Genomic DNA, 24633 nt, shown 5'->3' with positions numbered 1-24633 from the left:
TAGGGTCCAACTTGTTGCTGTGAGATGCCTTTTACACTTTTTTGATCAAATCGTGTCATACAAGTACCCTATGTTATTTACATGTACTGTACTGTTACTAGCTTATTGCAGAGTACTTTATCATTTGTTTTTATCTAAGGTTCTGTCTGTTAAAGGGAATCTGTCAGAAGGTTTTTGCTACATCTGAGAGCAGCATGATTTAGCCAAAGAGACCCTGAGCTCAACTATCACTTAGATTACTGTCTGCAGCCGTGCTGCCAAGAGATTTTGCCTCCGCCCACACAAGGCTTTCAGTGCCCATTTCCATAGACAGAAGCTGCTAATCACAGAAGGGGGTGGAGTCTGACTACAACTCACAGCTGCTGAGACCCACTAATGATAAAGATAAGAGGCTTAAAAGGGAACCTGTCAGGTGCAATATGCACCAAGAACCAGTTCTGGGTGCATATTTCTAATGCCTGCCTAACTGTCCAGGCTATACTAGCTATCACAGATCTTTAGAAAAAGTATTTTTAAAGAGCCTTTACGATATACTAATGAGCGCAGGGACTAGTCATATGGGTGTTAATTCCTGTGCTCATTCCGCCCTCTTAGCATGTTAGCGCACCTCATCAGCAGTGGCGTCCATTGTCACCACTTCAGAATGCCAGGCTTAGGGTCAGTGCGCATGATCACAATGCCCGGCACTTCTGCTCATGCGCACCAAACCTCTCTGCAGCCGGTACACGTACACCCAGCTTCATAGTGCGCATGACATGAAGTGCTGGGACTTCTGATCATGTGCACTGACAACAGACATAGGTACGCGCAATCACAGCTGATGACGCTGGGTAATGAGCATTGAAGTAGCACAAGGGCGTGCTAAGAGGGCAGAATGAGCGCAGACACTAACACCCTAGCAACAAGTCCCTGTGCTCAATAGCAGATCATAAAGGATCTTTAGAAATACTATTTCTAAAGACCTCTTCATGCATGCTACTAGATGCTGGGACAGATAGGCAGGGATTAGAAATATGCACCCAGACCTGCTCGTAGTTCTTGGTGCATATTGGACCTGACAGGTTCCCTTTAAACTAACATTGCAGGTAAACAAAAGCAGACTGTCATAAGAAGCACAGGGCTGAATTCTCTGTTTTAACCCTTACAGTATGCGGTCTTCAGTGCCTTGCGAAAGTATTCGGCCCCCTTGAATTTTTCCCACATTTCAGGCTTCAAAGATAAAAAAAAAAATAAAAAAATTTTATGGTGAAGAAACAACAAGTGGGACACAATTGTGAAGTTAAATGAAATTTATTGCTTGCTTTAAAAACTTTTGTAAAAAATAAAAAACTGAAAATTGGGGAGTCCAATATTATTTGTCCCCTTTACTTTCAGTGCAGCAAACTCTCCAGAAGTTCATTAAGGATCTCTGAATGATCCAATGTTGTCCTAAATGACTGATGATAAATATAAGCCATCTGTGTGTAATCAATTCCGTATAAATGCACCTGCTCTGTGATTAGTCTCAAAGAACACAACAGGCAGGTCCGTGATACTGTTGTAGAGAAGTTTAAAGCCGGATTTGGTTACAAAAAGATTTCCAGAACTTTAAACATCACAAGAAGCACTGTGCAAGCGATCATATTGAAATGGAAGGAGTATCATACCACTGCAAATCTAGCAAGACCCGGCCATCCCTCAAGAATTTCATCTCAAACAAGGAGAAGACTGATCAGAGATGCAGCTAAGAGGCCCATGATCACTCTGGATGAACTGCAGAGATCTACAACTGAGGTGGGAGAGTCTTTCCATAGGACAACATTCAGTCGTACACTGCACAAATCTGGCCTTTATGGAAGAGTGGCAAGGAGAAAGCCATTTCTCAAGAGATCCATAAAAAGTGTTGTTTAAAGTTTGCGACAAGCCACCTGGGAGAGACACCAAACGTGGAAGAAGGTGCTCTGGTCAGATGAAACCAAAAATCGAACTTTTTGGGCATAATGCCAAACTATATGTTTGGTGTAAAAGCAACACGCTCATCACCCTGAACACACCATCCCCACTGTCAAACATGGTGGTGGCAGCATCATGGTTTGGGCCTGCTTTTCTTCAGCACGGACAGGGAAGATGGTTAAAATTGATAAGAAGATGGATGGAGCCAAATACAGGACCGTGAAGAAAATGTGTTGTAGTCTGCAAAAGACCTGAGACTGGGACAGAGATTTGTCTTCCAACAAGACAATGATCCCAAACATAAAGCAAAATCTACAATGGAATGGTTCACAAAAACGTATCCAGGTGTTAGAATGGCCAAGTCAAAGGTTGTAAAACTCAAGGGGGCCGAATACTTTTGCAAGGCACTGTACATTGCAAAAACCTGCTGACAATGGCCAGTGTGAATGTGCACCTACACACTGCACTTAAACCAAGATGTGTGCAGTTTCATTTCTTCGTTTTTTCTCAGGAAAAAAGCGTTTACACACTTAGAATCCATATATATATAAAAAAAGGTTTATTGTACTTCAAATACATTAACTGAACCCAACAAAAGTAAACTTCAGAAACACAAGTTTTACAGGAGCATAAGCTTTCACAAAAATTACCTTGATGGGTAATCATCTACTGTAAATGAAATGAAGTTCAAACCAAGAATTTAAGAAAAACAAAAAACAGACTTTTTTTCAATTTCTTTTTACAGCAAACATTACTATCATATCTGGTTGATAGCAATACAAAGGCCACATTCTAAATTGTGATCTTACCGCCATTTCAAGGGAAAAAAAAAATAAAAATACAAAAATAAAACCTATGCAAAGACTGAATAGCTCCTTTGTTGGGACTGCAGCAATGTATTATTACCAGTTTATCAGGGAGGGAAGGTCTGAAGAGAACTCTGAAAACATTTTGCCTTATTATGCAAACGTGATGTAAAAAGAGTGTGACTGGTGTCCTCACACCACGATTACAGTCAATTGAACCTGAATTAGGCACACATTTGTAGATGACAAGACATACTTGGGAATGCCAGTCAAGCAAATATGACAGCTGTGACACAATGACACTAGGTTACATTGGTAAGAGTGTTGCAAATAACCATTTTTGATTTTTTTTTCGCTGAAAAGCTACTACTGCTGCTTCTCTGAGGTTTTTTTTTCCCTTGCTGACTTGTAGTTGGATTTGTGATCTCATAAACCTTGCAGGCGGCTCATGCACTTGGTATGAATGGACGTTATACCAGTCTTTGAAATGTCCCACTATTTTGTGGATCTTCGTGCAGGCTCTGAGGCAGTTGGTGGGGGAGGGGGACCACGTCGGTCAAGGTCATCAACATAAGATACAATAAGCTTCCTTCGTTCGTCGGGAATGCAGTCAAGTACTAGATAGCGTTTGTCGTTTTGCAGAATCTTTTCTACATCCTTCAGATGCTGGTCGGATTCTTGAACTAATTTTTTAGATCTGCAAATAAAAATATTAGGACAAAAGTAATTATACAAAGTAATTGAATTACAAGCAATAACCAAAATACGGTAAAAAGTAAGCCCCTATCTAAATAATCCAAATTAAAAAAGGCCTGATATAATGCAAATTACAGTCCAGTTTTGTCATCAGTACAGGATGTAGGCTGAAGATTGAGGCCCAGTGCCCACGCTGCAGTTTTGATGTGGATTTTGACGCGTATTTTCAGAAATCTGCAGCAAAATCTGCATGTCCATTGTGAAGCCAGCAAGTGCTATGCCCACGGAGTATTTTTCCCTTGCGTATTTGGTGCAGAATTCTTTTTTTCTGCACCAAATACGAAAAGGGAAAAATAAGCAACGTGGACACAGCACTTCTGAATTCTCAGAGACTTTGCTGGCTTCACAATGGATATGCAGATTTTGCTGCAGATTTCTGAAAATACGCGTCAAAACTACACAGCATGGGCACGGGGCCTTACAACTCCCAAGACCAGTGTCTTATCTCAAATGAAGAATTGTCAGCTGGGAGCAGAGTTGTGATGTGTGATTGTGTTGGGTTAGGGGTACTTCTCACATAGCGAGATCGCTAGAGAGATTGCTGCTGAGTCACGGTTTTTGTGACGCACCAGTGACCTCATTAGCGATCTCGCTGTGTGTGACACTGAGCAGCGATCTGGCCCCTGCTGTGAAATCGCTGCTCGTTACACACCGTGCTGGTTCATTTTTTGGACGTTGCTCTCCCGCTGTGAAGCACACATTGCTGTGTTTGACAGCGAGAGAGCAACGATTTGAATGTGCAGGGAGCCGGCGTCTGGCAGCCTGTGGTAAGCTGTAACCAAGGTAAATATCGGGTAACCAAGCGAAGCCCTTTGCTTGGTTACCCGATATTTACCTTGGTTACTAGCGTCCGTGGCTCTCAGGCTGCCAGCGCTGACTCCCTGCACACGTAGCCGGAGTACACATCGAGTAAATAAGCAAAGCGGTTTGCTTATTAACCCGATGTGTACTCTGGCTACAAATGTAGGGAGCCAGCGGTAAGCGGTGTGCGCTGGTAACCAAGGTAAATATCGGGTAACCAAGTGCTTGGTTACCCTATATTCACCTTAGTTACCAAGCGCAGCATCACTTCCACGCGTCGCTGCTGGCTGGTCACTTGTGAGATCTGCCTGATTGACAGCTCACCAGCGACTATGTAGCGACTCACCAGCGACTATGTAGCGACGCACCAGCGACCCTGACCAAATCAGATCGCTGGTGGGATCGCTGGAGCGTCGCTAAAGTGTGACGGTACCACTAGTTAAGCTTGTTAAGAAGATCTCCAGTTTCATCCCCCTCCTCCGTCAGGGGACAGCATTACAAAAGTGCACAGAAACTGCGATATTGAGGAAGATAAAGCTAGAGATAACCCCTCATCCTGTGCTCTGTAAGGAACAAATATTTCTTCACACATCAGAGCCCTTCTTCTGGCCTCCCAAAGCAGTATGTGTGGTACAGCTCGTTAGTTGAAACACCGGTCTTGGGAGTTATACATCTTCAGTTTGCAGCACACACTGACACGTGACTAAACTTGCCTGATGTTTGAATTACATCAGGGAAGAACAAATAACTCGGGCACACAGAAAAAGGTAAGAGTCTGAGGCAGAGTAGTGCTTGAATTTCAGTTTGCTTGTTTATTGATACAAAGGATCCAAAATAATATTTCTAACGTTTCGGCCTTCACATACAGGCCTTCGTCAGAGAAAGTCTATATGATAAATCATATAGACTTTCTCTGACGAAGGCCTGTATGTGAAGGCCGAAACGTTAGAAATATTATTTTGGATCCTTTGTATCAATAAACAAGCAAACTGAAATTCAAGCACTACTCTGCCTCAGACTCTTACCTTTTTCTGTGTGCCCGAGTTATTTGTTCTTCGCTATATTGGGATATTTCCTCTGAGGCACCTACTATTTGGATAAGTGAGCCAGACTTTACCTTATATTGAATTATATCAGGGACTCCATTTTATCTCATTCATGGAGATCCCCTTTAAGATCTGGCATTAATATTGTATGGGAAGCTGTGGCACCGATTATTCCTCAACAATAAAATTTACAGACGGCACTGCATGCAAGGGACTGCAGCTATAGGATGTAAGCCTAGTGTAACATTCTTTCCTGTATGAAATTCAGTATAAACACACCAGAGCAATGAGGAGGATTATTACACATTGTACATTTAAGGTCACAAACCTGTATGTAATAAATTTTGTCTCCTTTAAGAGGGTCCTGAAGTCAGCTTTGGCAGTGATGTGTTTGTCTCGGATATATTCTTCAAATTCTCGTTGTCTTTTCTGCCAATAAAAGGAGTGAAAAAAAAAAAAATCATTAAAATGAAAACTAAAAGTAAACAGACAAAAAGGGGGGGAAAAAAAAAAGGACATCACATCTGTTTATAAACAAGATTTTATTTTTTTTTTTAACATTTCCCAGTTTTAACTCTACATCTAGCATTAAAAAAGGCTCAGTAGGGCTATGTGCGCACGTTGCGTTCTGCTGTGACAAATATTCTGCAGCATTTAAGTCACCGCATGTGCATTTCAAAATGCAGCCGAAAAGCTCCGTTTTGGATGTATTTTGAATGCAGAATGGATGCAGAATGGATGCAGAATCCTTGCGTTCTGGATGCTTGCTCTGCCATAGACAAGAGTGGGAAAATCATCCAAAATGCACAAAAAAGAGAATTTTGTTTACTTACCGTAAATTCTTTTTCTTATAGTTCCGTATTGGGAGACCCAGACCATGGGTGTTTAGCTTCTGCCTCCGGAGGACACACAAAGTACTACACTAAAAAGTGTAGCTCCTCCCTCTGAGCTTATACACCCCCTGGTGAGCAGACCCAGCCAGTTTAGTGCAAAAGCTGAAGGGGAATAGCCACCCACAAGTAGAACAGAGCAAGAGCCGGAACAACCGGAGACTCTGTCCATGACAACAGCCGGTGAGAACACGCGGAACAAGAAAAAATTGCCAACAGGTAACAGGGAGGGTGCTGGGTCTCCCAATACGGAACTATAAGAAAAAGAATTTACGGTAAGTAAACAAAATTCTCTTTTTCTTTATCGTTCCTTTGGGAGACCCAGACCATGGGACGTTCCAAAGCAGTCCCTGGGTGGGAAATAAACAGAATAAACTAAGAAGTAGGCAGAACCTAACTTCACAAATGGGCGACAGCCGCCTGAAGGATGCGTCTGCCCAAGCTCACATCTGCCGAAGCAAGAGCATGCACTTGGTAGTGCTTCAAAAAGGTATGAAGGCTAGTCCAAGTGGCAGCCTGACAGACTTGTTGAGCCGTAGCCTGGTGCCTAAAAGCCCAAGAGGCACCGACAGCTCTGGTCGAATGTGCCTTGATACCCGGCGGGGGAGGCACCTGAGTACTCTGGTAGGCGTCCGAAATGGTCGATCTAATCCAACGGGCTAAGGTCGGCTTAGAAGCTGAGAGACCCTTGAGCCGACCTGTGGTTAGCACAAAAAGAGAAGTGCACCGCCTAAGTGCAGCGGATCCAGAGTATGCAGCGCTTTTTCAAAGCGATGAACAGGAGCCGGACAAAAGGAAGGTAGGGTAATGTCCTGGTTAAGGTGGAAAGGAGAGACCACCTTAGGAACAAAGTCCGGAGTCGGACGGAGAACCACCTTGTCTTGATGAAAAAACAAAAAAGGTGACTCCGGAGAGAGCGCAGCCAAATCAGAGACTCTCCTGAGGGAAGTAATGGCCACCAGAAAGGCCACTTTCTGTGAAATATGATACAAGGAAACTTCCCTAAGAGGCTCAAAGGGGGGTTTCTGCAAAACCGTGAGAACCAAATTAAGGTCCCAGGGATCCAAGGGCCGCCGGTAAGGCGGAATGATGTGAGACGCGCCCTGCATGAAGGTGCGGACCTGAGCCAGCCGAGCGAGACGCTGCTGGAACAGAACAGACAGAGCTGAGACTTGTCCCTTGAGAGAGTTGAGGGACAGACCTAGCTGCAGACCGGACTGTAGAAAAGACAGAAGGGTCGGCACAGAGAAAGGCCAAGGAGGATGGTCGGTAGAGCGACACCAGGATAGGAAAATTCTCCAAGTCCTGTGATCGATCTTAGCGGAGGAAGACTTACGGGTTAGAGTCATAGTGGAGATGACTTCAGGAGGAATACCAGAAGCCGTCAAAATCCAGGACTCAAGAGCCACGCCGTCAATTTGAGAGCCGCCGAATTCAGGCGGAAATACGGACCTTGCGAGAGAAGGTCTGGACGGTCCGGGAGATGCCACGGCATCTCTACGGACAGATGGAGCAGGTCTGGATACCACGCTCGCCTGGGCCAGTCCGCTGCAATGAGGATGACTCGACGGCCCTCCATTCTGATCTTGCGCAGGACTCTGGGCAAGAGAGCTAGAGGGGGAAACACGTAGGACAGACGAAACTGGGACCAGTCTTGAACTAGAGAGTCCGTGGCGAATGCCTGAGGATCGTGGGAGCGAGCCACGTAAACAGGAACTTTGTTGTTGTGACGGGATGCAGTTAGGTCCACGTCCGGAGTGCCCCATGTGTGGCAGATTGACTGAAACACTGCCGGGTGCAGGGACCACTCGCCACCGTCCACGGTTTGACGGCTGAGATAATCTGCCTCCCAGTTTTCCACGCCTGGGATGTGGACTGCGGATATGGTGGACTTGGAGTCCTCCACCCATTGAAGGATGCGTTGTACCTCCAACATTGCCAGGCGGCTGCGTGTCCCACCTTGGTGATTGATGTAGGCAACCGCTGTCGCGTTGTCTGACTGGACTCGAATGTGCTTGCCCGCCAACAGGTGGTGAAAAGCTAGAAGAGCTAGAAGCACGGCTCTGGTTTCCAGCACATTGATTGAAAGGGCTGACTCGGATGGAGTCCAAGTGCCCTGCGCTCTGTGGTGGAGACATACCGCTCCCCAGCCGGATAGACTGGCATCCGTGGTGAGGATCACCCAGGACGGGGCCAGGAAGGAGCGCCCCTGGGACAGAGAGAGGGGCCGAAGCCACCACTGAAGAGAGCTCCTGGCCTGTGGCGACAGAGCCACTAGCCTGTGTAAGGAGGAAGGCCACTTGTCCCAACAGCGGAGAATGTCCAGCTGCAGGGGGCGCAGATGGAACTGGGCAAAGGGGACAGCTTCCATTGACGCCACCATTTGACCCAGCACCTGCATCAGACGCCTGAGGGAATAACGGCGGGGCCTCAGCAGAGAGCGCACTGCCTGTTGGAGGGACTGCTGTTTGATTAAGGGCAACTTCACAAGTGCCGGCAAAGTCTCGAACTGCATTCCTAGGTACGCGAGACTCTGGGTCGGAGTCAGGGTGGATTTGGGAAGATTGACCAGCCACCCGAATTGGGCTAGAGTGGCGAGAGTGAGCGAGACACTCCGCTGACAGTCTGCGCTGGATGAAGCCTTGACTAGAAGGTCGTCCAGGTAAGGGATCACTGCCAACCCCTGTAGGTGCAGAACCGCAATCACTGCAGCCATGACCTTGGTGAATACCCGAGGGGTTGTGGCCAACCCGAAGGGGAGAGCCACAAATTGGAAATGATCTTCTCCGATTGCAAAACGTAACCAACGCTGGTGTGAGACTGCAATTGGCACATGCAGATAGGCGTCTCTGATGTCGATGGACGCCAGGAAATCCCCTTGGGTCATTGAGGCAATGACTGATTGCAGAGACTCCATGCGAAAGTGCCGCACCTGAACATGCTTGTTGAGAAGCTTGAGATCCAGGATGGGCCGGAAAGTAACGTCCTTTTTAGGGACTAGGAAGAGATTTGAGTAGAAACCTCTGAACCGTTCCCGGGCGGGCACCGGTACAATTACTCCGTTGGCCTGCAAGGATGCCACGGCCTGTGAGAAGGCGGCGGCCTTGGAGCAGGGGGGGGTTGAGAGAAAAATAAGAATTATTCTTACCGTTAATTCGGTTTCTAGGACCTTCCACGACAGCATAGGAGGTTGTCTCTCCACGCCCTAATTGGGACAGGAAGCACAAGAGGTTAAAAGGACCCTCCCACCTCCCATAGCCAGTGTCTTACAAAGAGCCCATAGCATATGAAAAGTACAAACACATCCAGGAATAACGAGGAAAAAGGGAGGGAATTACCTGCTGTCGTGGAAGGTCCTAGAAACCGAATTAACGGTAAGAATAATTCTTATTTCTCTAGTCCCTTCCATGACAGCATAGGAGGAATACCAACGAATTGATACCTAGGGGGGGACCACAGCCTGCAGGACCTTCCTGCCAAAAGCCAAATCCCTGTTGGAATCCAGATCCAAACGATAATGCTTCGTGAAAGTATGGAGGGAAGACCACATAGCAGCCTTGCAGATCTGCTCAGGAGAAGCCCCTGCCCGTTCAGCCCAGGAGACAGAGGTAGCCCTGGTGGAGTGCGCCGTAAATCCGGTAGGCGGAGAAAGATGCTGAGCGAGGTAGGCGTCTCTAATGGCCCGCACAATCCAGTTGGCGACGGTACTCTTAGCCACCTTCCTGCCCTTATTTCGACCAAAGGGCTGGATAAATAGGTTATGATCAAGACGTCAAGGTGCAGTAACATCCAGGTAGTGCAACACTGTCCGACGAACGTCCAAAGAATGAAACAAATCCTCACCCGGAGTCCTAGGATGCTGACAGAAGGAAGGCAGGATGATGGACTGAGAACGGTGAAAATCCGAAACCACTTTGGGAAGGAAGGAAGGGTCCAGCTGAAAGACAATGCTGTCATCTCTCACGGTCAGGTAAGGCTCCCGAATGGACAATGCCTGAAGTTCCCCCGACTCTACGAGCAGACGTAATAGCCACGAGAAAGGCAGTCTTGTGAGAAAGAGAACGGATGTTACAGGAGGACAGCGGCTCACTTCTGTCAAACTTCTTAGTGGCCTTGTCCTCCTGGAAAACACAGACCAGAAAGAGCCATAAATACTAGCCTGAGACCTATACATGAGGGACCACCCCCTTCTGTATTTACTGTGGCAGGGGGAACACTGGGCTCTGCAGATACAGCTGCAGGGGAAGACATGTCAGGGAGCACAGCAGCAATCCTTACCGTGAATCTGAAGTCTTCAGGGCAGCCCTTATGCAGAAGGGCCTGCCCCCCCCAGTGACATGGAACGTTCCCCGCCTCCTGCATCCGGTCCCAGACAGGCCGTGGAAGCGTCGGCGTGTCCTCCACGCTGCCTACGCGACCGGAAGTTCGCTAGACCGGAAGTCCCGCCCGCGGTAGCACTTCCGGATCGCCCAGCAGCGTGTATGCAGGAAGCGGCCGGCGGCTCAGGGAGGACGCCGGCCGGGGAGCTACACAGCCTGCATCACCCCAGAGGAGCTCCGGAAGGCTGGAGCAGCGGTCCCCCACAGCGTGAGGGAACAGTAGGGGAGTAGCGGCGAAGGCCCAACAGATACTGCCCGGCTTAAGGTAGGGGGAAAAAAAAATATATATACTGTAGTCTCGCCAGCCACCACAGCATAGGAGAAAAATAAAACCTCTCCATGCCCCATGGGGACAGGAAAGACACTGGCTATGGGAGGTGGGAGGGTCCTTTTAACCTCTTGTGCTTCCTGTCCCAATTAGGGCGTGGAGAGACAACCTCCTATGCTGTCGTGGAAGGGACTAGAGAAAATCTGTTTGGCGGACTGGGAGAAAATTCTATCCTGTAGCCGTGGGAGATGATATCTCTCACCCACTGATCGGAGACGTGTTGAAACCAAGCGTTGCCAAAGTGGGAGAGCCTGCCACCGACCAAGGACGTTGCTGGAGCGGGCAGATAGTCACGAGGAGGCTGCCTTAGTGGCCGCACCTCCTGCAGTCTTCTGTGGACGCGCTTTTGGGCGCCAGTTGGATTTCTGGTCCTTGGCTGAGTTAGTGGACGAGGCCGAAGGCTTAGAGGACGACCAGTTGGAGGAACGAAAGGAGCGAAACCTCGACTGATTCCTACCCTGGGCAGGTTTCCTGGCTTTGGTTTGTGGCATGGAAGTACTCTTCCCGCCAGTAGCTTCCTTAATAATTTCATCCAGCTGTTCTCTGAACAGCCGGGACCCAGCAAAAGGGTACATCTTAGAAGAAGCATCTGCCTTCCACTCTCGAAGCCACAAGATCCTGCGGATAGCGAGGGAATTAGCCGAAGCCACCGCAGGGCGGTGAGAAGCCTCTAGCATGGCAGACATGGCATAGGATGAAAAAGCTGAAGCTTGGGAAGTCAAGGCAACCATTTCGGGCATAGATTCCGTGGAGAGGGAATGCATCTCCTTCTAGAGAAGCAGATATGGCTTTGAGAGCCCACACTGCTGCAAAAGTCGGGGAAAATGAGGCCCCCGCCGCTTCATATACGGATTTGGCCAGAAGGTCAATCTGGCGGTCAGTGGAATCCTTAAGGGAGGTGCCATCAGCCACCGACAACAGTCCGGGCTGAGAGCCTAGACACCGGGGGGTCTACCTTTGGGGACTGAGCCCACTCCTTGACCACCTCAGGTGGAAAGGGAAAACTGTCATCAGAACCACGCTTCGGGAAGCGTTTGTCAGGACAGGCCCTGGGCTTGGACACAGCGGCCTGAAAACAGGAGTGGTTAAAGAACACACTCTTTGCCCTCTTAGGCGAGGTAAACTGGTGCTTTTCTGCCAGAAAGGGTTGCTCCTCTGATACTGGCGGATTAAGATCCAGAACAGAATTAATGGAAGCAATCAAGTCAAGAAGATCTGAGTCACTTTCGGACAGATCAATGGGGTACATGGAGTTAGCCTCCAAGCCCCCTGTAAAGGCATCCTCCTCATCCTGCGAGTCCGCTCTTGAATCAGAGCCGCGGGAGGAGGAGGGAGAGGGAACCCTACGTCTCTTCTTAGGAGGACGGGGTCTGGGACCTGATGATGAATCCTCTGTGAGCTCCGGTCCTGAGAGAGCCCTAGCAGAAGAGGCACCCTGTGAGGGGGGCTGATACATATTCAGCAAAGTCCTGAACAGAAGTCCCATGGACTCAGCAAAAGACTGGGAGATAGACCTAGAAAAGGATTCTACCCAGGCCGGGGGCTCAGCCACAGGAGCAGGAGCAGCCTGAGAGACCACTGGGGGAGAGACTCCAGGCTGTGGCACCGCCAAGGTAGAGCAGGCATCACAATGTGGATAGGTGCTCGGTTCAGGAAGCAGGAGCTTACATGCAGCGCATACAGAGTAAAGCTTTGGAGCCTTGCTCCTCGTGTGAGACATGCTGCTGGAGTGGGGGCTCTGCCAGAGAATGAACCCCAGAGAGTATATCAGAGGTCCACAACCAGAGCCGGTTGTGGCTTACCAGACCGCTGTGCTGTGCAGAGCGATGTTGTGTGCCCTCCAGATCCGGACCCCCAAACACAGCACCTCAGCAGGGATGCAGAACGAAGACCAACGCTGAGAGAACTCTGAGAAAATGGCCGCCGGAGCGAAGAGAGGGGGCGGGACTTGCATGAAGAGCGAGATCTGGAGAGCCATAGAGACCTACAGGGGAGGAGACACGCACAGCAGTGGGGAGTGTCCCTCCCCTGTGCAGAACGGCCGCCGGGAGGAGCCGCGCTGTTCCTCTGCATGAGTGACATGCTAGGGCAGTGAAACGAAACTAGGCCTCCTGTGAAGCCGGGGCCTAAATTTGAGCGGCGAGGCCGACACGCAGGCACCATCGGCGCGGTTCTCGGGCGACCGCTAGAGAACCCGCCGGAAATGTCAGAAAATACAATAAGCACACTCTCCCCCAACAATAAAGCACAGGGACCCCCAAATATAAACGTCTCAGGTACTTAGCTGCTGAGACGCAGGGCCATGTCCCTGGCGATGAGTGCTCCGGTCCAGCAGGGTCCTGAAGGGCTGCGGATGGAGACAGGTCTCCTGCCAGGCATGGAGACCGTGCTGGCTCCCACTTCAAGCCAGAGCCCAGGAGGGATGGTGAAGGAGCACGGCATGTAAGGCTCCAGCCTAGGAAGTCAACCTTACAACACCGCCGACACAGTGGGGTGAGAAGGGACATGCCGGGGGTCCAGACGTGGACCCACAGTTCTTCAAACTCATTCCAAAAGGGAAAAATCATATGAGAATGCATGTGTGGATGTATGCCTCCTGAACACAAAGCGATAAACTGGCTGGGTCTGCTCACCAGGGGGTGTATAAGCTCAGAGGGAGGAGCTACACTTTTTAGTGTAGTACTTTGTGTGTCCCCCGGAGGCAGAAGCTAAACACCCATGGTCTGGGTCTCCCAAAGGAACGATAAAGAAAGAAGTGACATGTTGCTTTTGTGAACGCATCAATTCAGCCACAAATTTCAGCATGCAAATCGCTGCGCTCTAAAACGCAACGTGCGCATGGAATTTGCACAAGTTACATAGACTTTGCTGGGTCGCAGAACGCATGCGTTTAAGCTGCAGCCCAAAGCGCTGCGTAAACGCATACAAAACGCACACGTGCGCACATGGCCTTAATCTTAGACAACATAAAATGTCAATTCTCTGCAGTGTCCTAGAGTATATTAGCCATCAGGATAGGACCAAACAAATTAACAGCTCCGGACAAACCTAAGAAATATTTATATGATCTGAATTGACAAGAAGCAGATTACTGTGTATGATTGAGATTGATTGACCCAACATTAAAAAAAAAAAAAAAAAAATCTAAGATTACTACTGCAAACAGTTTTGCACCCAATGGATTACTAAAACAACTTAAGGCTCTGTGCCCACGTGTGCGTATTGCATACAGTTACGCTGCGTTTTGCACTGCAGCGTAACTGGATGCGTCCTGTGTCCCCAGCACAATTTATGAAGATTGTGCATAATCCAAGCGCACGTTGCATTTTAGAACGCAGCGATTTGCATGCTGACAAATCGCTGCGTTATAAAGAGCAACATGTCACTTATTCCGTGCGCTTTGAATGCAGGTCCCGCTCTGTCTATGGTGGGGGCTGCATCCAGAGCGCATGAAGAAGGGAATTTTGTTTACTTACCGTAAATTCCTTTTCTTCTAGCTCCTATTGGGAGACCCAGACAATTGGGTGTATAGCTTCTGCCTCCGGAGGCCACACAAAGTATTACACTTTAAAAAGTGTAACCCCTCCCCTCTGCCTATACACCCTCCCGTGGATCACGGGCTCCTCAGTTTTGGTGCAAAGCAGGAAGGAGAAAACTTATGAATTGGTCTAGGGTAAATTCAATCCGAAGGATGTTCGGAGAACTAAACCATGAACCAAAAGAACAATTCAACATGAACAACATGTGTACACAAAAGAACAACCAGCCCGAAGGGAACAGGGGCGGGTGCTGGGTCTCCCAATAGGAGCTAGAAGAAAAGGAATTTACGGTAAGTAAACAAAATTCCCTTCTTTGTCGCTCCATTGGGAGACCCAGACAATTGGGACGTCCAAAAGCAGTCCCTGGGTGGGTAAAAGAATACCTCAATAACAAGAGCCGAAACGGCCCTCCTCTTACAGGTGGGCAACCGCCGCCTGAAGGACTCGCCTACCTAGACTGGCGTCTGCCGAAGCATAGGTATGCACTTGATAGTGTTTCGTGAAAGTGTGCAGACTAGACCACGTCGCTGCCTGACACACCTGCTGAGCCGTCGCCCGGTGCCGCAATGCCCAGGAAGCACCCACGGCTCTGGTAGAATGGGCTTTCAGCCCTGAAGGAAGCGGAAGCCCAGAAGAACGGTAGGCTTCGAGAATCGGTTCCTTGATCCACCGAGCCAAGGTTGACTTGGAAGCCTGCGAACCCTTACGCTGGCCAGCGACAAGGACAAAGAGCGCATCTGAACGACGCAGGGGCGCCGTGCGAGACACGTAGAGCCGGAGTGCTCTCACCAGATCCAAAGAGTGCAAATCCTTTTCACATTGGTGAATTGGATTAGGGCAAAATGAAGGTAAGGAGATATCCTGATTGAGATGAAAAGTAGATACCACCTTAGGGAGAAATTCCGGAACCGGACGCAGAACCACCTTATCCTGGTGAAACACCAGGAAGGGGGCTTTGCATGATAGCGCTGCGAGCTCAGACACTCTCCGGAGTGATGTAATTGCCACCTTTTGCAAAAGACGTGATAAAGAGACATCCCGCAGCGGCTCGAAAGGTGGTTTCTGAAGAGCCGTTAGCACCCTGTTAAGATCCCAGGGTTCCAGCGGACGCTTGTAAGGTGGGACTATGTGGCAAACTCCCTGCAGGAACGTGCGGACCTGCGGAAGCCTGGCTAGACGCCTTTGAAAAAATACGGAGAGCGCCGATACTTGGCCCTTGAGAGAGCCGAGTGACAAACCCTTGTCCATTCCGGATTGGAGGAATGAAAGAAAAGTGGGTAAGGCAAACGGCCATGGAGAAAAACCGTTATCAGAGCACCAGGATAAGAAGATTTGCCAAGACCTGTAATAGATCTTGGCGGACGTTGGCTTCCTGGCCTGTCTCATGGTGGCAATGACATCCTGAGAACCCTGAAGACGCTAGGAGCCAGGACTCAATGGCCACACAGTCAGGTTGAGGGCCACAGAATTCAGATGGAAAAATGGCCCTTGTGACAGCAAGTCTGGGCGGTCTGGAAGCGCCCACGGCTGACCCACCGTGAGATGCCACGATCCGGGTACCACGACCGCCTCGGCCAGTCTGGAGCGACGAGAATGGCGCGACGGCAGTTGGATCTGATCTTGCGTAACACTCTGGGCAGCATCGCCAGAGGAGGAAACACATAAGGCAGTCGGAACTGCGACCAGTCCTGAACTAACGCGTCCGCCGCCAGAGCTCTGTGATCCTGAGACCGTGCCATGAATGCCGGGACTTTGTTGTTGTGCCGTGACGCCATGAGATCGACGTCCGGCGTTCCCCAGCGGCGACAGATCTCTCGAAACACTTCTGGGTGCAGAGACCATTCCCCCGCATCCATGCCCTGACGACTGAGAAAATCTGCTTCCCAGTTTTCTACGCCCGGGATGTGAACTGCGGAGATGGTGGAGGCTGTGGCTTCCACCCACTGCAGAATCCGCCGGACTTCCTGGAAGGCTTGACGACTGCGAGTGCCGCCTTGGTGGTTGATGTATGCGACGGCAGTGGCGTTGTCCGACTGGATACGGATCTGCCTGCCCTCCAGCCACCGCTGAAAAGCCAATAGGGCTAGATACACTGCCCTTATCTCCAGAATATTGATCTGAAGGGATGACTATCGGAGTCCAGGTTCCCTGAGCCCTGTGGTGGAGAAAAACCGCTCCCCACCCTGACAGGCTCGCGTCCGTGGTGACCACAGCCCAGGTTGGGGGTAGGAAGGATTTTCCCTGCGATAGAGAATTGGGAAGGAGCCACCACTGAAGTGACGTCTTGGTTGCAAGGGAAAGAGAGACGTTCCTGTCGAGGGAAGCCGACCTCCTGTCCCATTACCGGAGAATGTCCCATTGGAGCTGCCGTAGATGGAATTGCGCGAACGGCACTGCCTCCATCGCTGCCACCATCTTCCCCAGGAAGTGCATGAGGCGCCTTAAGGGGTGTGACTGACTCCGAAGAAGTGATTGCACCCCTGCCTGCAGAAAAAGCTGTTTGTCTCGCGGTAGCTTGACTACCGCTGACTGTGTATAAAACTCCATCCCGAGGCAAGTCAGTGATTGGGTCGGTGTCAACTTGGATTTCGGGAAGTTGATTAGCCACCCGAACTGCTGGAGAGTCGTCAGAGCGACTGTAAGGCTGTGTTGACACGCCACCCGAGAAGGGGCCTAGGAGATCGTCTAGGTAGGGAATCACCGAGTGGCCCTGAGAGTGTAGGACCGCCACGACGGATGCCATGACTTTGGTGAAAACCCGTGGGGCTGTCGCCAGGCCGAAAGGCAATGCCACGAACTGAAGGTGTTAGTCCCTGATGGCGAAACGCAAGAAGCGTTGATGTTCGGGTGCGATCGGCATGTGGAGATAAGCATCTTTGATGTCGATCGATGCTAGGAAGTCTCCTTGTGACATCGAGGCGATGACCGAGCGGAGAGATTCCATCCGAAACCGTCTGGTTCTCACGTGTCTGTTGAGCAGTTTGAGGTCCAGAACAGGACGGAATGATCAGTCCTTTTTTGGCACCACGAACAAGTTGGAGTAAAAACCGCGACCACGTTCCTGAAGGGGAACGGGGGTCACAACTCCTTCTGCCTTCAGAGCGTCCACCGCCTGAAAAAGCGCGTCGGCCTGAGCGGGGGGCGGAGAGGTTCTGAAGAAACGAGCCGCAGGACGGGAGCTGAACTCTATCCTGTAACCGTGAGACAGAATGTCTCTCATCCATCGGTCTTGAACATGTGGCCACCAGGCGTCGCCAAAGCGGGAGAGCCTGCCACCGACCGAGGATGCGGTTAGGGGATGCCGAGAGTCATGAGGAGGCCGCCTTGGAGGCAGTGCCTCCCGCGGCCTTTTGGGGGCGTGACTTGGACCGCCACGCATAGGAGTTCCTCTGGCCTTTCTCCTGCCTGCTGGACGAAGAGGATTGGGGCTTGGCGGAGGGACGAAAGGACCGAAACTTCGATTGTATTTTCCGTTGTTGAGGTCTCTTAGGTCTGGACTGGGGTAAGGATGAGTCCTTTCCCTTGGATTCCCTAATAATCTCATCCAATCGTTCGCCAAACAAGCGTTCGCCAGCAAACGGCAAACCGGTTACGAACCTCTTGGAGGCAGAGTCTGCCTTCCATTCGCGCAGCCACATGGCCCTGCGGACTGCCACAGAGTTAGCGGATGCCACAGCTGTACGGCTAGCCGAGTCTAGGACTGCGTTCATGGCGTAGGAAGAAGAAGCTGACGCTTGAGAAGTCAAAGACGCAACTTGCGGAGCACAATTACGTATGACAGCATTAATCTCAGTCAGACAAGCCGAGATGGCTTGGAGTGCCCACACGGCTGGAAAGGCCGGGGCAAAAGACGCGCCCGTGGCCTCATAGATGGACTTCATCAGGAGCTCTATCTGCCTGTCAGTGGCATCCTTTAGCGATGAGCCATCTGCCACCGATACCACAGATCTAGCCGCCAATCTAGAGACTGGAGGATCCACCTTGGGACATTGAGCCCACCCCTTAACGACTTCAGCGGGGAAGGGGTAACGCGTGTCAGTGAGGCGCTTAGTAAAGCGCTTGTCCGGAACCGCTCTGGGCTTCTGGACAGCGTCTCTGAAGTTAGAGTGATCGAAGAACGCACTACGTGTACGTTTGGGGAACCGAAACTGGTGTTTCTCCTGCTGAGACGCCGACTCCTCTACAGTAGGAGGCGGGGGAGAGAGATCCAACACCTGGTTGATGGACGAGATAAGATCATTCACTAATGCGTCCCCCTCAGGTGTATCAAGGTTAAGGGCGACGTCAGGGTCAGAACCCTGAGCTGCGACGTCCGCCTCGTCCTCCAGAGAGTCCTCAAGCTGGGAACCCGAGCAGCGTGAAGAAGTCGGGGAAGATTCCCAGCGAGCCCGCTTAGCCTGTCTAGGACTGTGGTCCTGGCAGGAGTCCTCCGCGTGGGACCCAGGGCCCAACCTGGGAGCGCGCTGCGGCTCGGACTGAGAGGAGCCTGGAGGTGATGATCCAACAGGGGCCGGGGCCTGTGTAAGGACCGGTCTTGACTGCAAAGCTTCTAGTAGCTTGGCAGATCACTTGTCCATAGACTGAGCCATGGATTGTGAAAGTGACTCAGAGTTTCTCAGCAAAAGAGGAGAACTCTGTCCCTGGTGCCTGGACAGGGGGAGCAGGGGGGGTCTACATGAGCCGAGGGGTCCACTAGTGACCGAGGCTCCGGCTGAGCAAGTGAAACAGGGGTCGAGCATTGCTCACAGTGAGGGTAGGTGGAACCCGCAGGTAACATAGCCCCACAAGAGGTACAGGCCGCAAAAAACCCCTGTGCCTTAACAGCTTTGCTCCTTATGGACGACATGCTGTTGTCTCCTAGGAGAATGATCACTGAGGGTATATGGGCAAAAACAGGGTATACAGCCCGACCGAACAGAAATATATATATATAAATACGTATCTATTCCGGCACCCTAGGGGGGACCAGCACCGGGTGACCAGTGTGGCTTACCGACCGCTAACAAGCGGAGTGTGTGCCTCCAGATTCCCAGCTTTAGGTCCCCTTGGAGCTGCAGAGCTGTTCCTGAGAATCCTCCACCGGCAGAATGCTCAAAAAATGGCTGCCGGAGATCTCAGGGGAGGAGTGGAGCCGTGGGCGGCGCCAGGAAAGTGCGGGAATCTGGGGTCCCCACAATGATCAGTGAGGGGGGAGGAAACATGCAGGATGCTCCAGCCCTCACATCCGACGTCAGGTCGGCAGTCCCGCCCTTACCCCTGACAGGCAGGCCCGGGGGCGGGATTTTTGCGACTAGGCCGCGATGAAGCCGGGGACTAAATTTAAGACCGCGCCCAACTAGCAGGCACGGTCGGCGCGGAAGTCCGCCGGTCTTCTCAATTTAGCAGCTGCCGCAGCGTCCGGGAAGAAGGTGCACTCCTGCACATTCCCCAATGGGGACACAGAGTACCTTATAGTTGCAGGGCCCGGTCCCTGAGGTTGAATAGACTCCGGTCCGGCAGATTCCCACAGGGGCTGCGGAGGGAGCACGGTCCCAGCAACTGGATGACCGTTCAGGATCCCACTTCTCCCAGAGCCGCTAAGGGATGGTGAAGGAGACGGCATGAGGCTCCGGCCTTTGTACCCGCAATGGGTACCTCAACCTTAACAACACCGCCGACGTAGTGGGGTGAGAAGGGAACATGCCGGGGGCCCCGTGGGGGCCCTCTTTTCTTCCAAACGACATAACTAATATGAGAATGCATGAGTGGATGTGTGCCTCCTTCCACACAAAGCATAAAACTGAGGAGCCCGTGATCCACGGGAGGGTGTATAGGCAGAGGGGAGGGGTTACACTTTTTAAAGTGTAATACTTTGTGTGGCCTCCGGAGGCAGAAGCTATACACCCAATTGTCTGGGTCTCCCAATGGAGCGACAAAGAAATCGGCTTTTCACTGCATTCATTACACAGTGTTTCTGCAGCGATTTGAAGCGTACAGGTGGTGTTCAAATCGCTGCAGAAAATTCTGCAGGGACACAACGCAACGTGGGCACATAGCTTAAAAGGTTGTGCTCACATTTATTCGGTTGACCTAAAAACAAAACAATAAAAAAAAGCCAATACTCTAACAAAAACAATACTCTTAAAAAAAGATGAAGAACATTTACCCGGTCACTAGAAGAAAACTTAATGAAGCGAGGATCATCTTTAATGGCTTTCTTTACTTCCTTCCACGTTGATGTTAACGTAATCTGGAAACAAATATACTTGTTTGATGAATAGCTAAAAACAGCCAATTAATTTCATCCAACGATTTCAAGATGGGACATGCAGTTGTACATGTTCAGACGACTACGTTCAGGTCAGTCTGCAGAAAACGTAATGTGCAAAAATGGTACAAAACAGAGCACACACTAACGCAGTGTGCTCCATTACAGTCAATGGCCCTGCCGGCGCATGCGTCCGAAACGCACTTTGCAGGGTGGGGGAGGGGCGGTTCGGATGGATGCCCTAACGGGACTTGTGAATGTAAGGCAAAACACAATCTGTAAGGAGCCTAACTGAGGATGTAAATAAACCCAGAGTCTGGTTGATTTCATGGTTAGGAGAGTTGCCTTCAATAGCTAAAATCGTGACTTACAGTATATGTTTCATCCAGTAGCTGCCTGAAGTGTTCACGCTTCTTTTTTGTAAGAGCATCAATGTGTTCATTAAAAAGCTTTTCCTTTTCTTCCCTTTCCAGCAGGGAGCCAGACTCCCACCGGTGATCTTTTCTAAGCGTTCTTCTGGTATCAGACCAGGAGACATCAGATGATCTGACCTGTAAGCATACCAATACAGATAGTAATATAATTGAGATAAAGCTGTAAATATTAAACACACATTTCTCCTGCTTCAGCGGATTAAATATTTCCACTGTTCTTGTTCCTGGAAGAACATGACAAAAATAAATAAAATCGCTGGACAAATTGCCATTTAATAAGATCATTCACAGAAGGGTGATCATTACCATATCAGACAGAAGGGCTTTAAAATTCTGGATGGCTTCCTCTCTCTTGTGCTGCTCACGCTCCCGATCAATCTCCTTGGTTTGTTCAGATCGTGCCTTCTGAACCTCCCGCTCTCGCTCACGTAAGCTGGCCTCGATACGAGCTTGTCTTTCCAGTTCCTTCTCTTTTTCTGCATCTAAGTTCTGGAGTAAAGATTAGTATTTTATTTTTTTGTTAAATGTACATCTTAAAATTAACTTAAAGGGGTTGTCTCATGAGCAAAGTACACTTTAAGCAATAGATCTTGGAATAATAATTCCACTATTAAAATGTGTTGAAAAAATAAAATAAATTAATGTTCCTGTGCTGAGAACCTTATATATGTGTCCCTGCTATGTACTGTGTAATGGATGTGTCTGACCGTACAAGAGAATGCGGACAGGACATAGCTATTTTTGTATTTTTTTTTCTTACAGTTCTCCAGATTTACAAGCAGTCGCTCCAGCAACACAAGATTTTTTCAAAAAAAAAAAAAATATATATATATATATATATATATATATATATATATATATATATATATATATATATATATATATATATATATATATATATATATATATATATATATATATATATATATATATATATATATATATATATATATATATCAAAAAAAACCTTCCAGTTGAGAAAAAAAAGGGAGTTTTGTTTACTTACCGTAAATTCCTTTTCTTCTAGCTCCTATTGGGAGACCCAGACAATTGGGTGTATAGCTTCTGCCTCTGGAGGCCACACAAAGTATTACACTTTTAAAAAAGTGTAACCCCTCCCCTCTGCCTATACACCCTCCCGTGGACCACGGGCTCCTCAGTTTTGGTGCAAAAGCAGGAAGGAGAAAACTTATAAATTGGTCTAGAGTAAATTCAATCCGAAGGATGTTCGGAGAACTGAAGACCATGAACCATAAGAGCAAATTAACATCAACAACATGTGTACACAAAAGAACAACCAGCCCGAAGGGCACAGGGGTGGGTGCTGGGTCTCCCAATAGGAGCTAGAAGAAAAGGAATTTACGGTAAGTAAACAAAATTCCCTTTTTCTTTGTCGCTCCATTGGGAGACCCAGACAATTGGGACGTCCAAGAGCAGTCCATGGGTGGGTAAAACTACCTCGATAAAAAGAGCCGAAAACGGCCCCCTCTTACAGGTGGGCAACCGCCGCCTGGAGGACTCGCCTACCTAGACTAGCGTCTGCCGAAGCATAGGCATGCACTTGATAGTGCTTCGTGAAAGTGTGCAGACTAGACCACGTAGCTGCCTGACACACCTGTTGAGCCGTCGCCAGGTGCTGCAATGCCCAGGACGCACCTACGGCTCTGGTAGAATGGGCTTTCAACCCTGAAGGAAGTGGAAGCCCAGAAGTACGGTAGGCCTCGAGAATCGGTTCCTTGATCCACCGAGCCAAGGTTGACTTGGAGGCCTGAGAGCCCTTACGCTGGCCAGCGACAAGGACAAAGAGCGCGTCTGAACAGCGCAGGGGCGCCGTGCGAGACACGTAGAACCGGAGTGCTCTCACTAGATCCAAAGAGTGCAAATCCTTTTCACACTGGTGGATAGGATTAGGGCAAAAAGAAGGCAAGGAGATATCCTAATTTAGATGAAAAGGGGATACCACCTTAGGGAGAAATTCCGGGACAGGACGCAGAACCACCTTATCCTGGTGGAAAACCAGGAAGGGGGCTTTGCATGACAACGCTGCAAGCTCAGACACTCTCCGAAGTGATGTGACTGCCACCAGGAAGGCCACCTTCTGAGAAAGACGGGAGAGAGAGACATCCCGCAGCGGCTCAAAAGGCGGCTTTTGCAGAGCCGTCAGAACCCTGTTAAGGTCCCAAGGTTCCAACGGACGCTTGTAAGGTGGAACCATGTGGCAAACCCCCTGCAGGAACGTGCAGACCTGCGGAAGCCTGGCTAGACGCTTTTGAAAAAACACGGAGAGTGCCGACACTTGGCCCTTGAGAGAGCCGAGGGACAAACCCTTGTCCATTCCAGATTGTAGGAATGAAAGGAATGTGGGTAAGGCAAACGGCCATGGAGGAAAACCGTTATCAGAGCACCAGGATAAGAAGATTTGCCAAGACCTGTAATAGATCTTGGCGGACGTTGGCTTCCTGGCTTGTCTCATGGTGGCAATGACATCCTGAGATAACCCTGAAGACGCTAGGAGCCAGGACTCAATGGCCACACAGTCAGGTTGAGGGCCACAGAATTCAGATGGAAAAACGGGCCTTGCGACAGCAAGTCTGGGCGGTCTGGAAGTGCCCACGGTTGACCCGCCGTGAGATGCCACAGATCCGGATACCACAACCGCCTCGGCCAGTCTGGAGCGACGAGAATGGCGCGACGGCAGTCGGATCTGATCTTGCGTAGTACCCTGGGCAGCATTGCCAGAGGGGGAAACACATATGGCAGTCGAAACTGCGACCAATCCTGGACCAGAGCGTCCACTGCCAGAGCTCTGTGATCCTGAGACCGTGCCATGAAGGCCGGGACCTTGTTGTTGTGTCGTGACGCCATGAGATCGACGTCCGGCGTTCCCCAGCGTCGACAGATCTCTCGAAACACATCTGGGTGAAGAGACCATTCCCCCGCGTCCATGCCCTGACGACTGAGAAAATCTGCTTCCCAGTTTTCTACACCCGGGATGTGAACTGCGGAGATGGTGGAGCCTCTGACTTCCACCCACTGTAGAATCCGCCGGACTTCCTGGAAGGCTTGACGACTGCGAGTGCCGCCTTGGTGGTGGATTTAGGAGACGGCAGTGGCGTTGTCCGACTGGATTCGGATCTGCCTGCCCTCCAGCCACCGATGGAAAGCCAATAGGGCTAGATATACTGCCCTTATCTCCAGGATATTGATCTGAAGGGACGATTCTATTGGAGTCCAGGTTCCTTGAGCCCTGTGGTGGATAAAAACCGCTCCCCAACCTGACAGACTCGCGTCCGTGGTGACCACGGCCCAGGTTGGGGGTAGGAAGGATTTTCCCCGAGACAGAGATGTGGGAAGGAGCCACCACTGAAGTGATGTTTTGGTTGCAAGGGAAAGAGAGATGTTCTTGTCGAGGGAAGCCGAACTCTTGTCCCATTTGCGGAGAATGTCCCATTGGAGTGGCCGTAGATGGAATTGG

At 49.9% G+C, this 24633-nt stretch overlaps 1 protein-coding gene across 1 annotated transcript in view; it reads right to left on the bottom strand.

Moving 5' to 3' along the window:
- Positions 1-2474: 2474 nt before the first annotated feature.
- The window catches only part of TCERG1 (transcription elongation regulator 1), a 219069-nt gene continuing 196910 nt past the window's right edge, over positions 2475-24633 (bottom strand). Inside the window, exons 17-21 of the mRNA XM_075344605.1 lie at positions 21465-21647; positions 21096-21275; positions 20623-20706; positions 5670-5770; positions 2475-3435 (exon numbers count right to left, since the gene is read on the bottom strand). Coding sequence (XP_075200720.1) covers positions 3234-3435; positions 5670-5770; positions 20623-20706; positions 21096-21275; positions 21465-21647 — 750 coding nt within the window. The 3' untranslated portion in view covers positions 2475-3233. The remainder of the gene's footprint in view (positions 3436-5669; positions 5771-20622; positions 20707-21095; positions 21276-21464; positions 21648-24633) is intronic.

The sequence above is a fragment of the Anomaloglossus baeobatrachus genome, chromosome 4, assembly GCF_048569485.1.
Source record: "Anomaloglossus baeobatrachus isolate aAnoBae1 chromosome 4, aAnoBae1.hap1, whole genome shotgun sequence".
In the NCBI taxonomy this organism is placed as follows: Eukaryota; Metazoa; Chordata; class Amphibia; order Anura; family Aromobatidae; genus Anomaloglossus; species Anomaloglossus baeobatrachus.
Note: the sequence above shows the minus strand (reverse complement) of the source record. Positions and strands in the feature narration are given on the sequence as shown.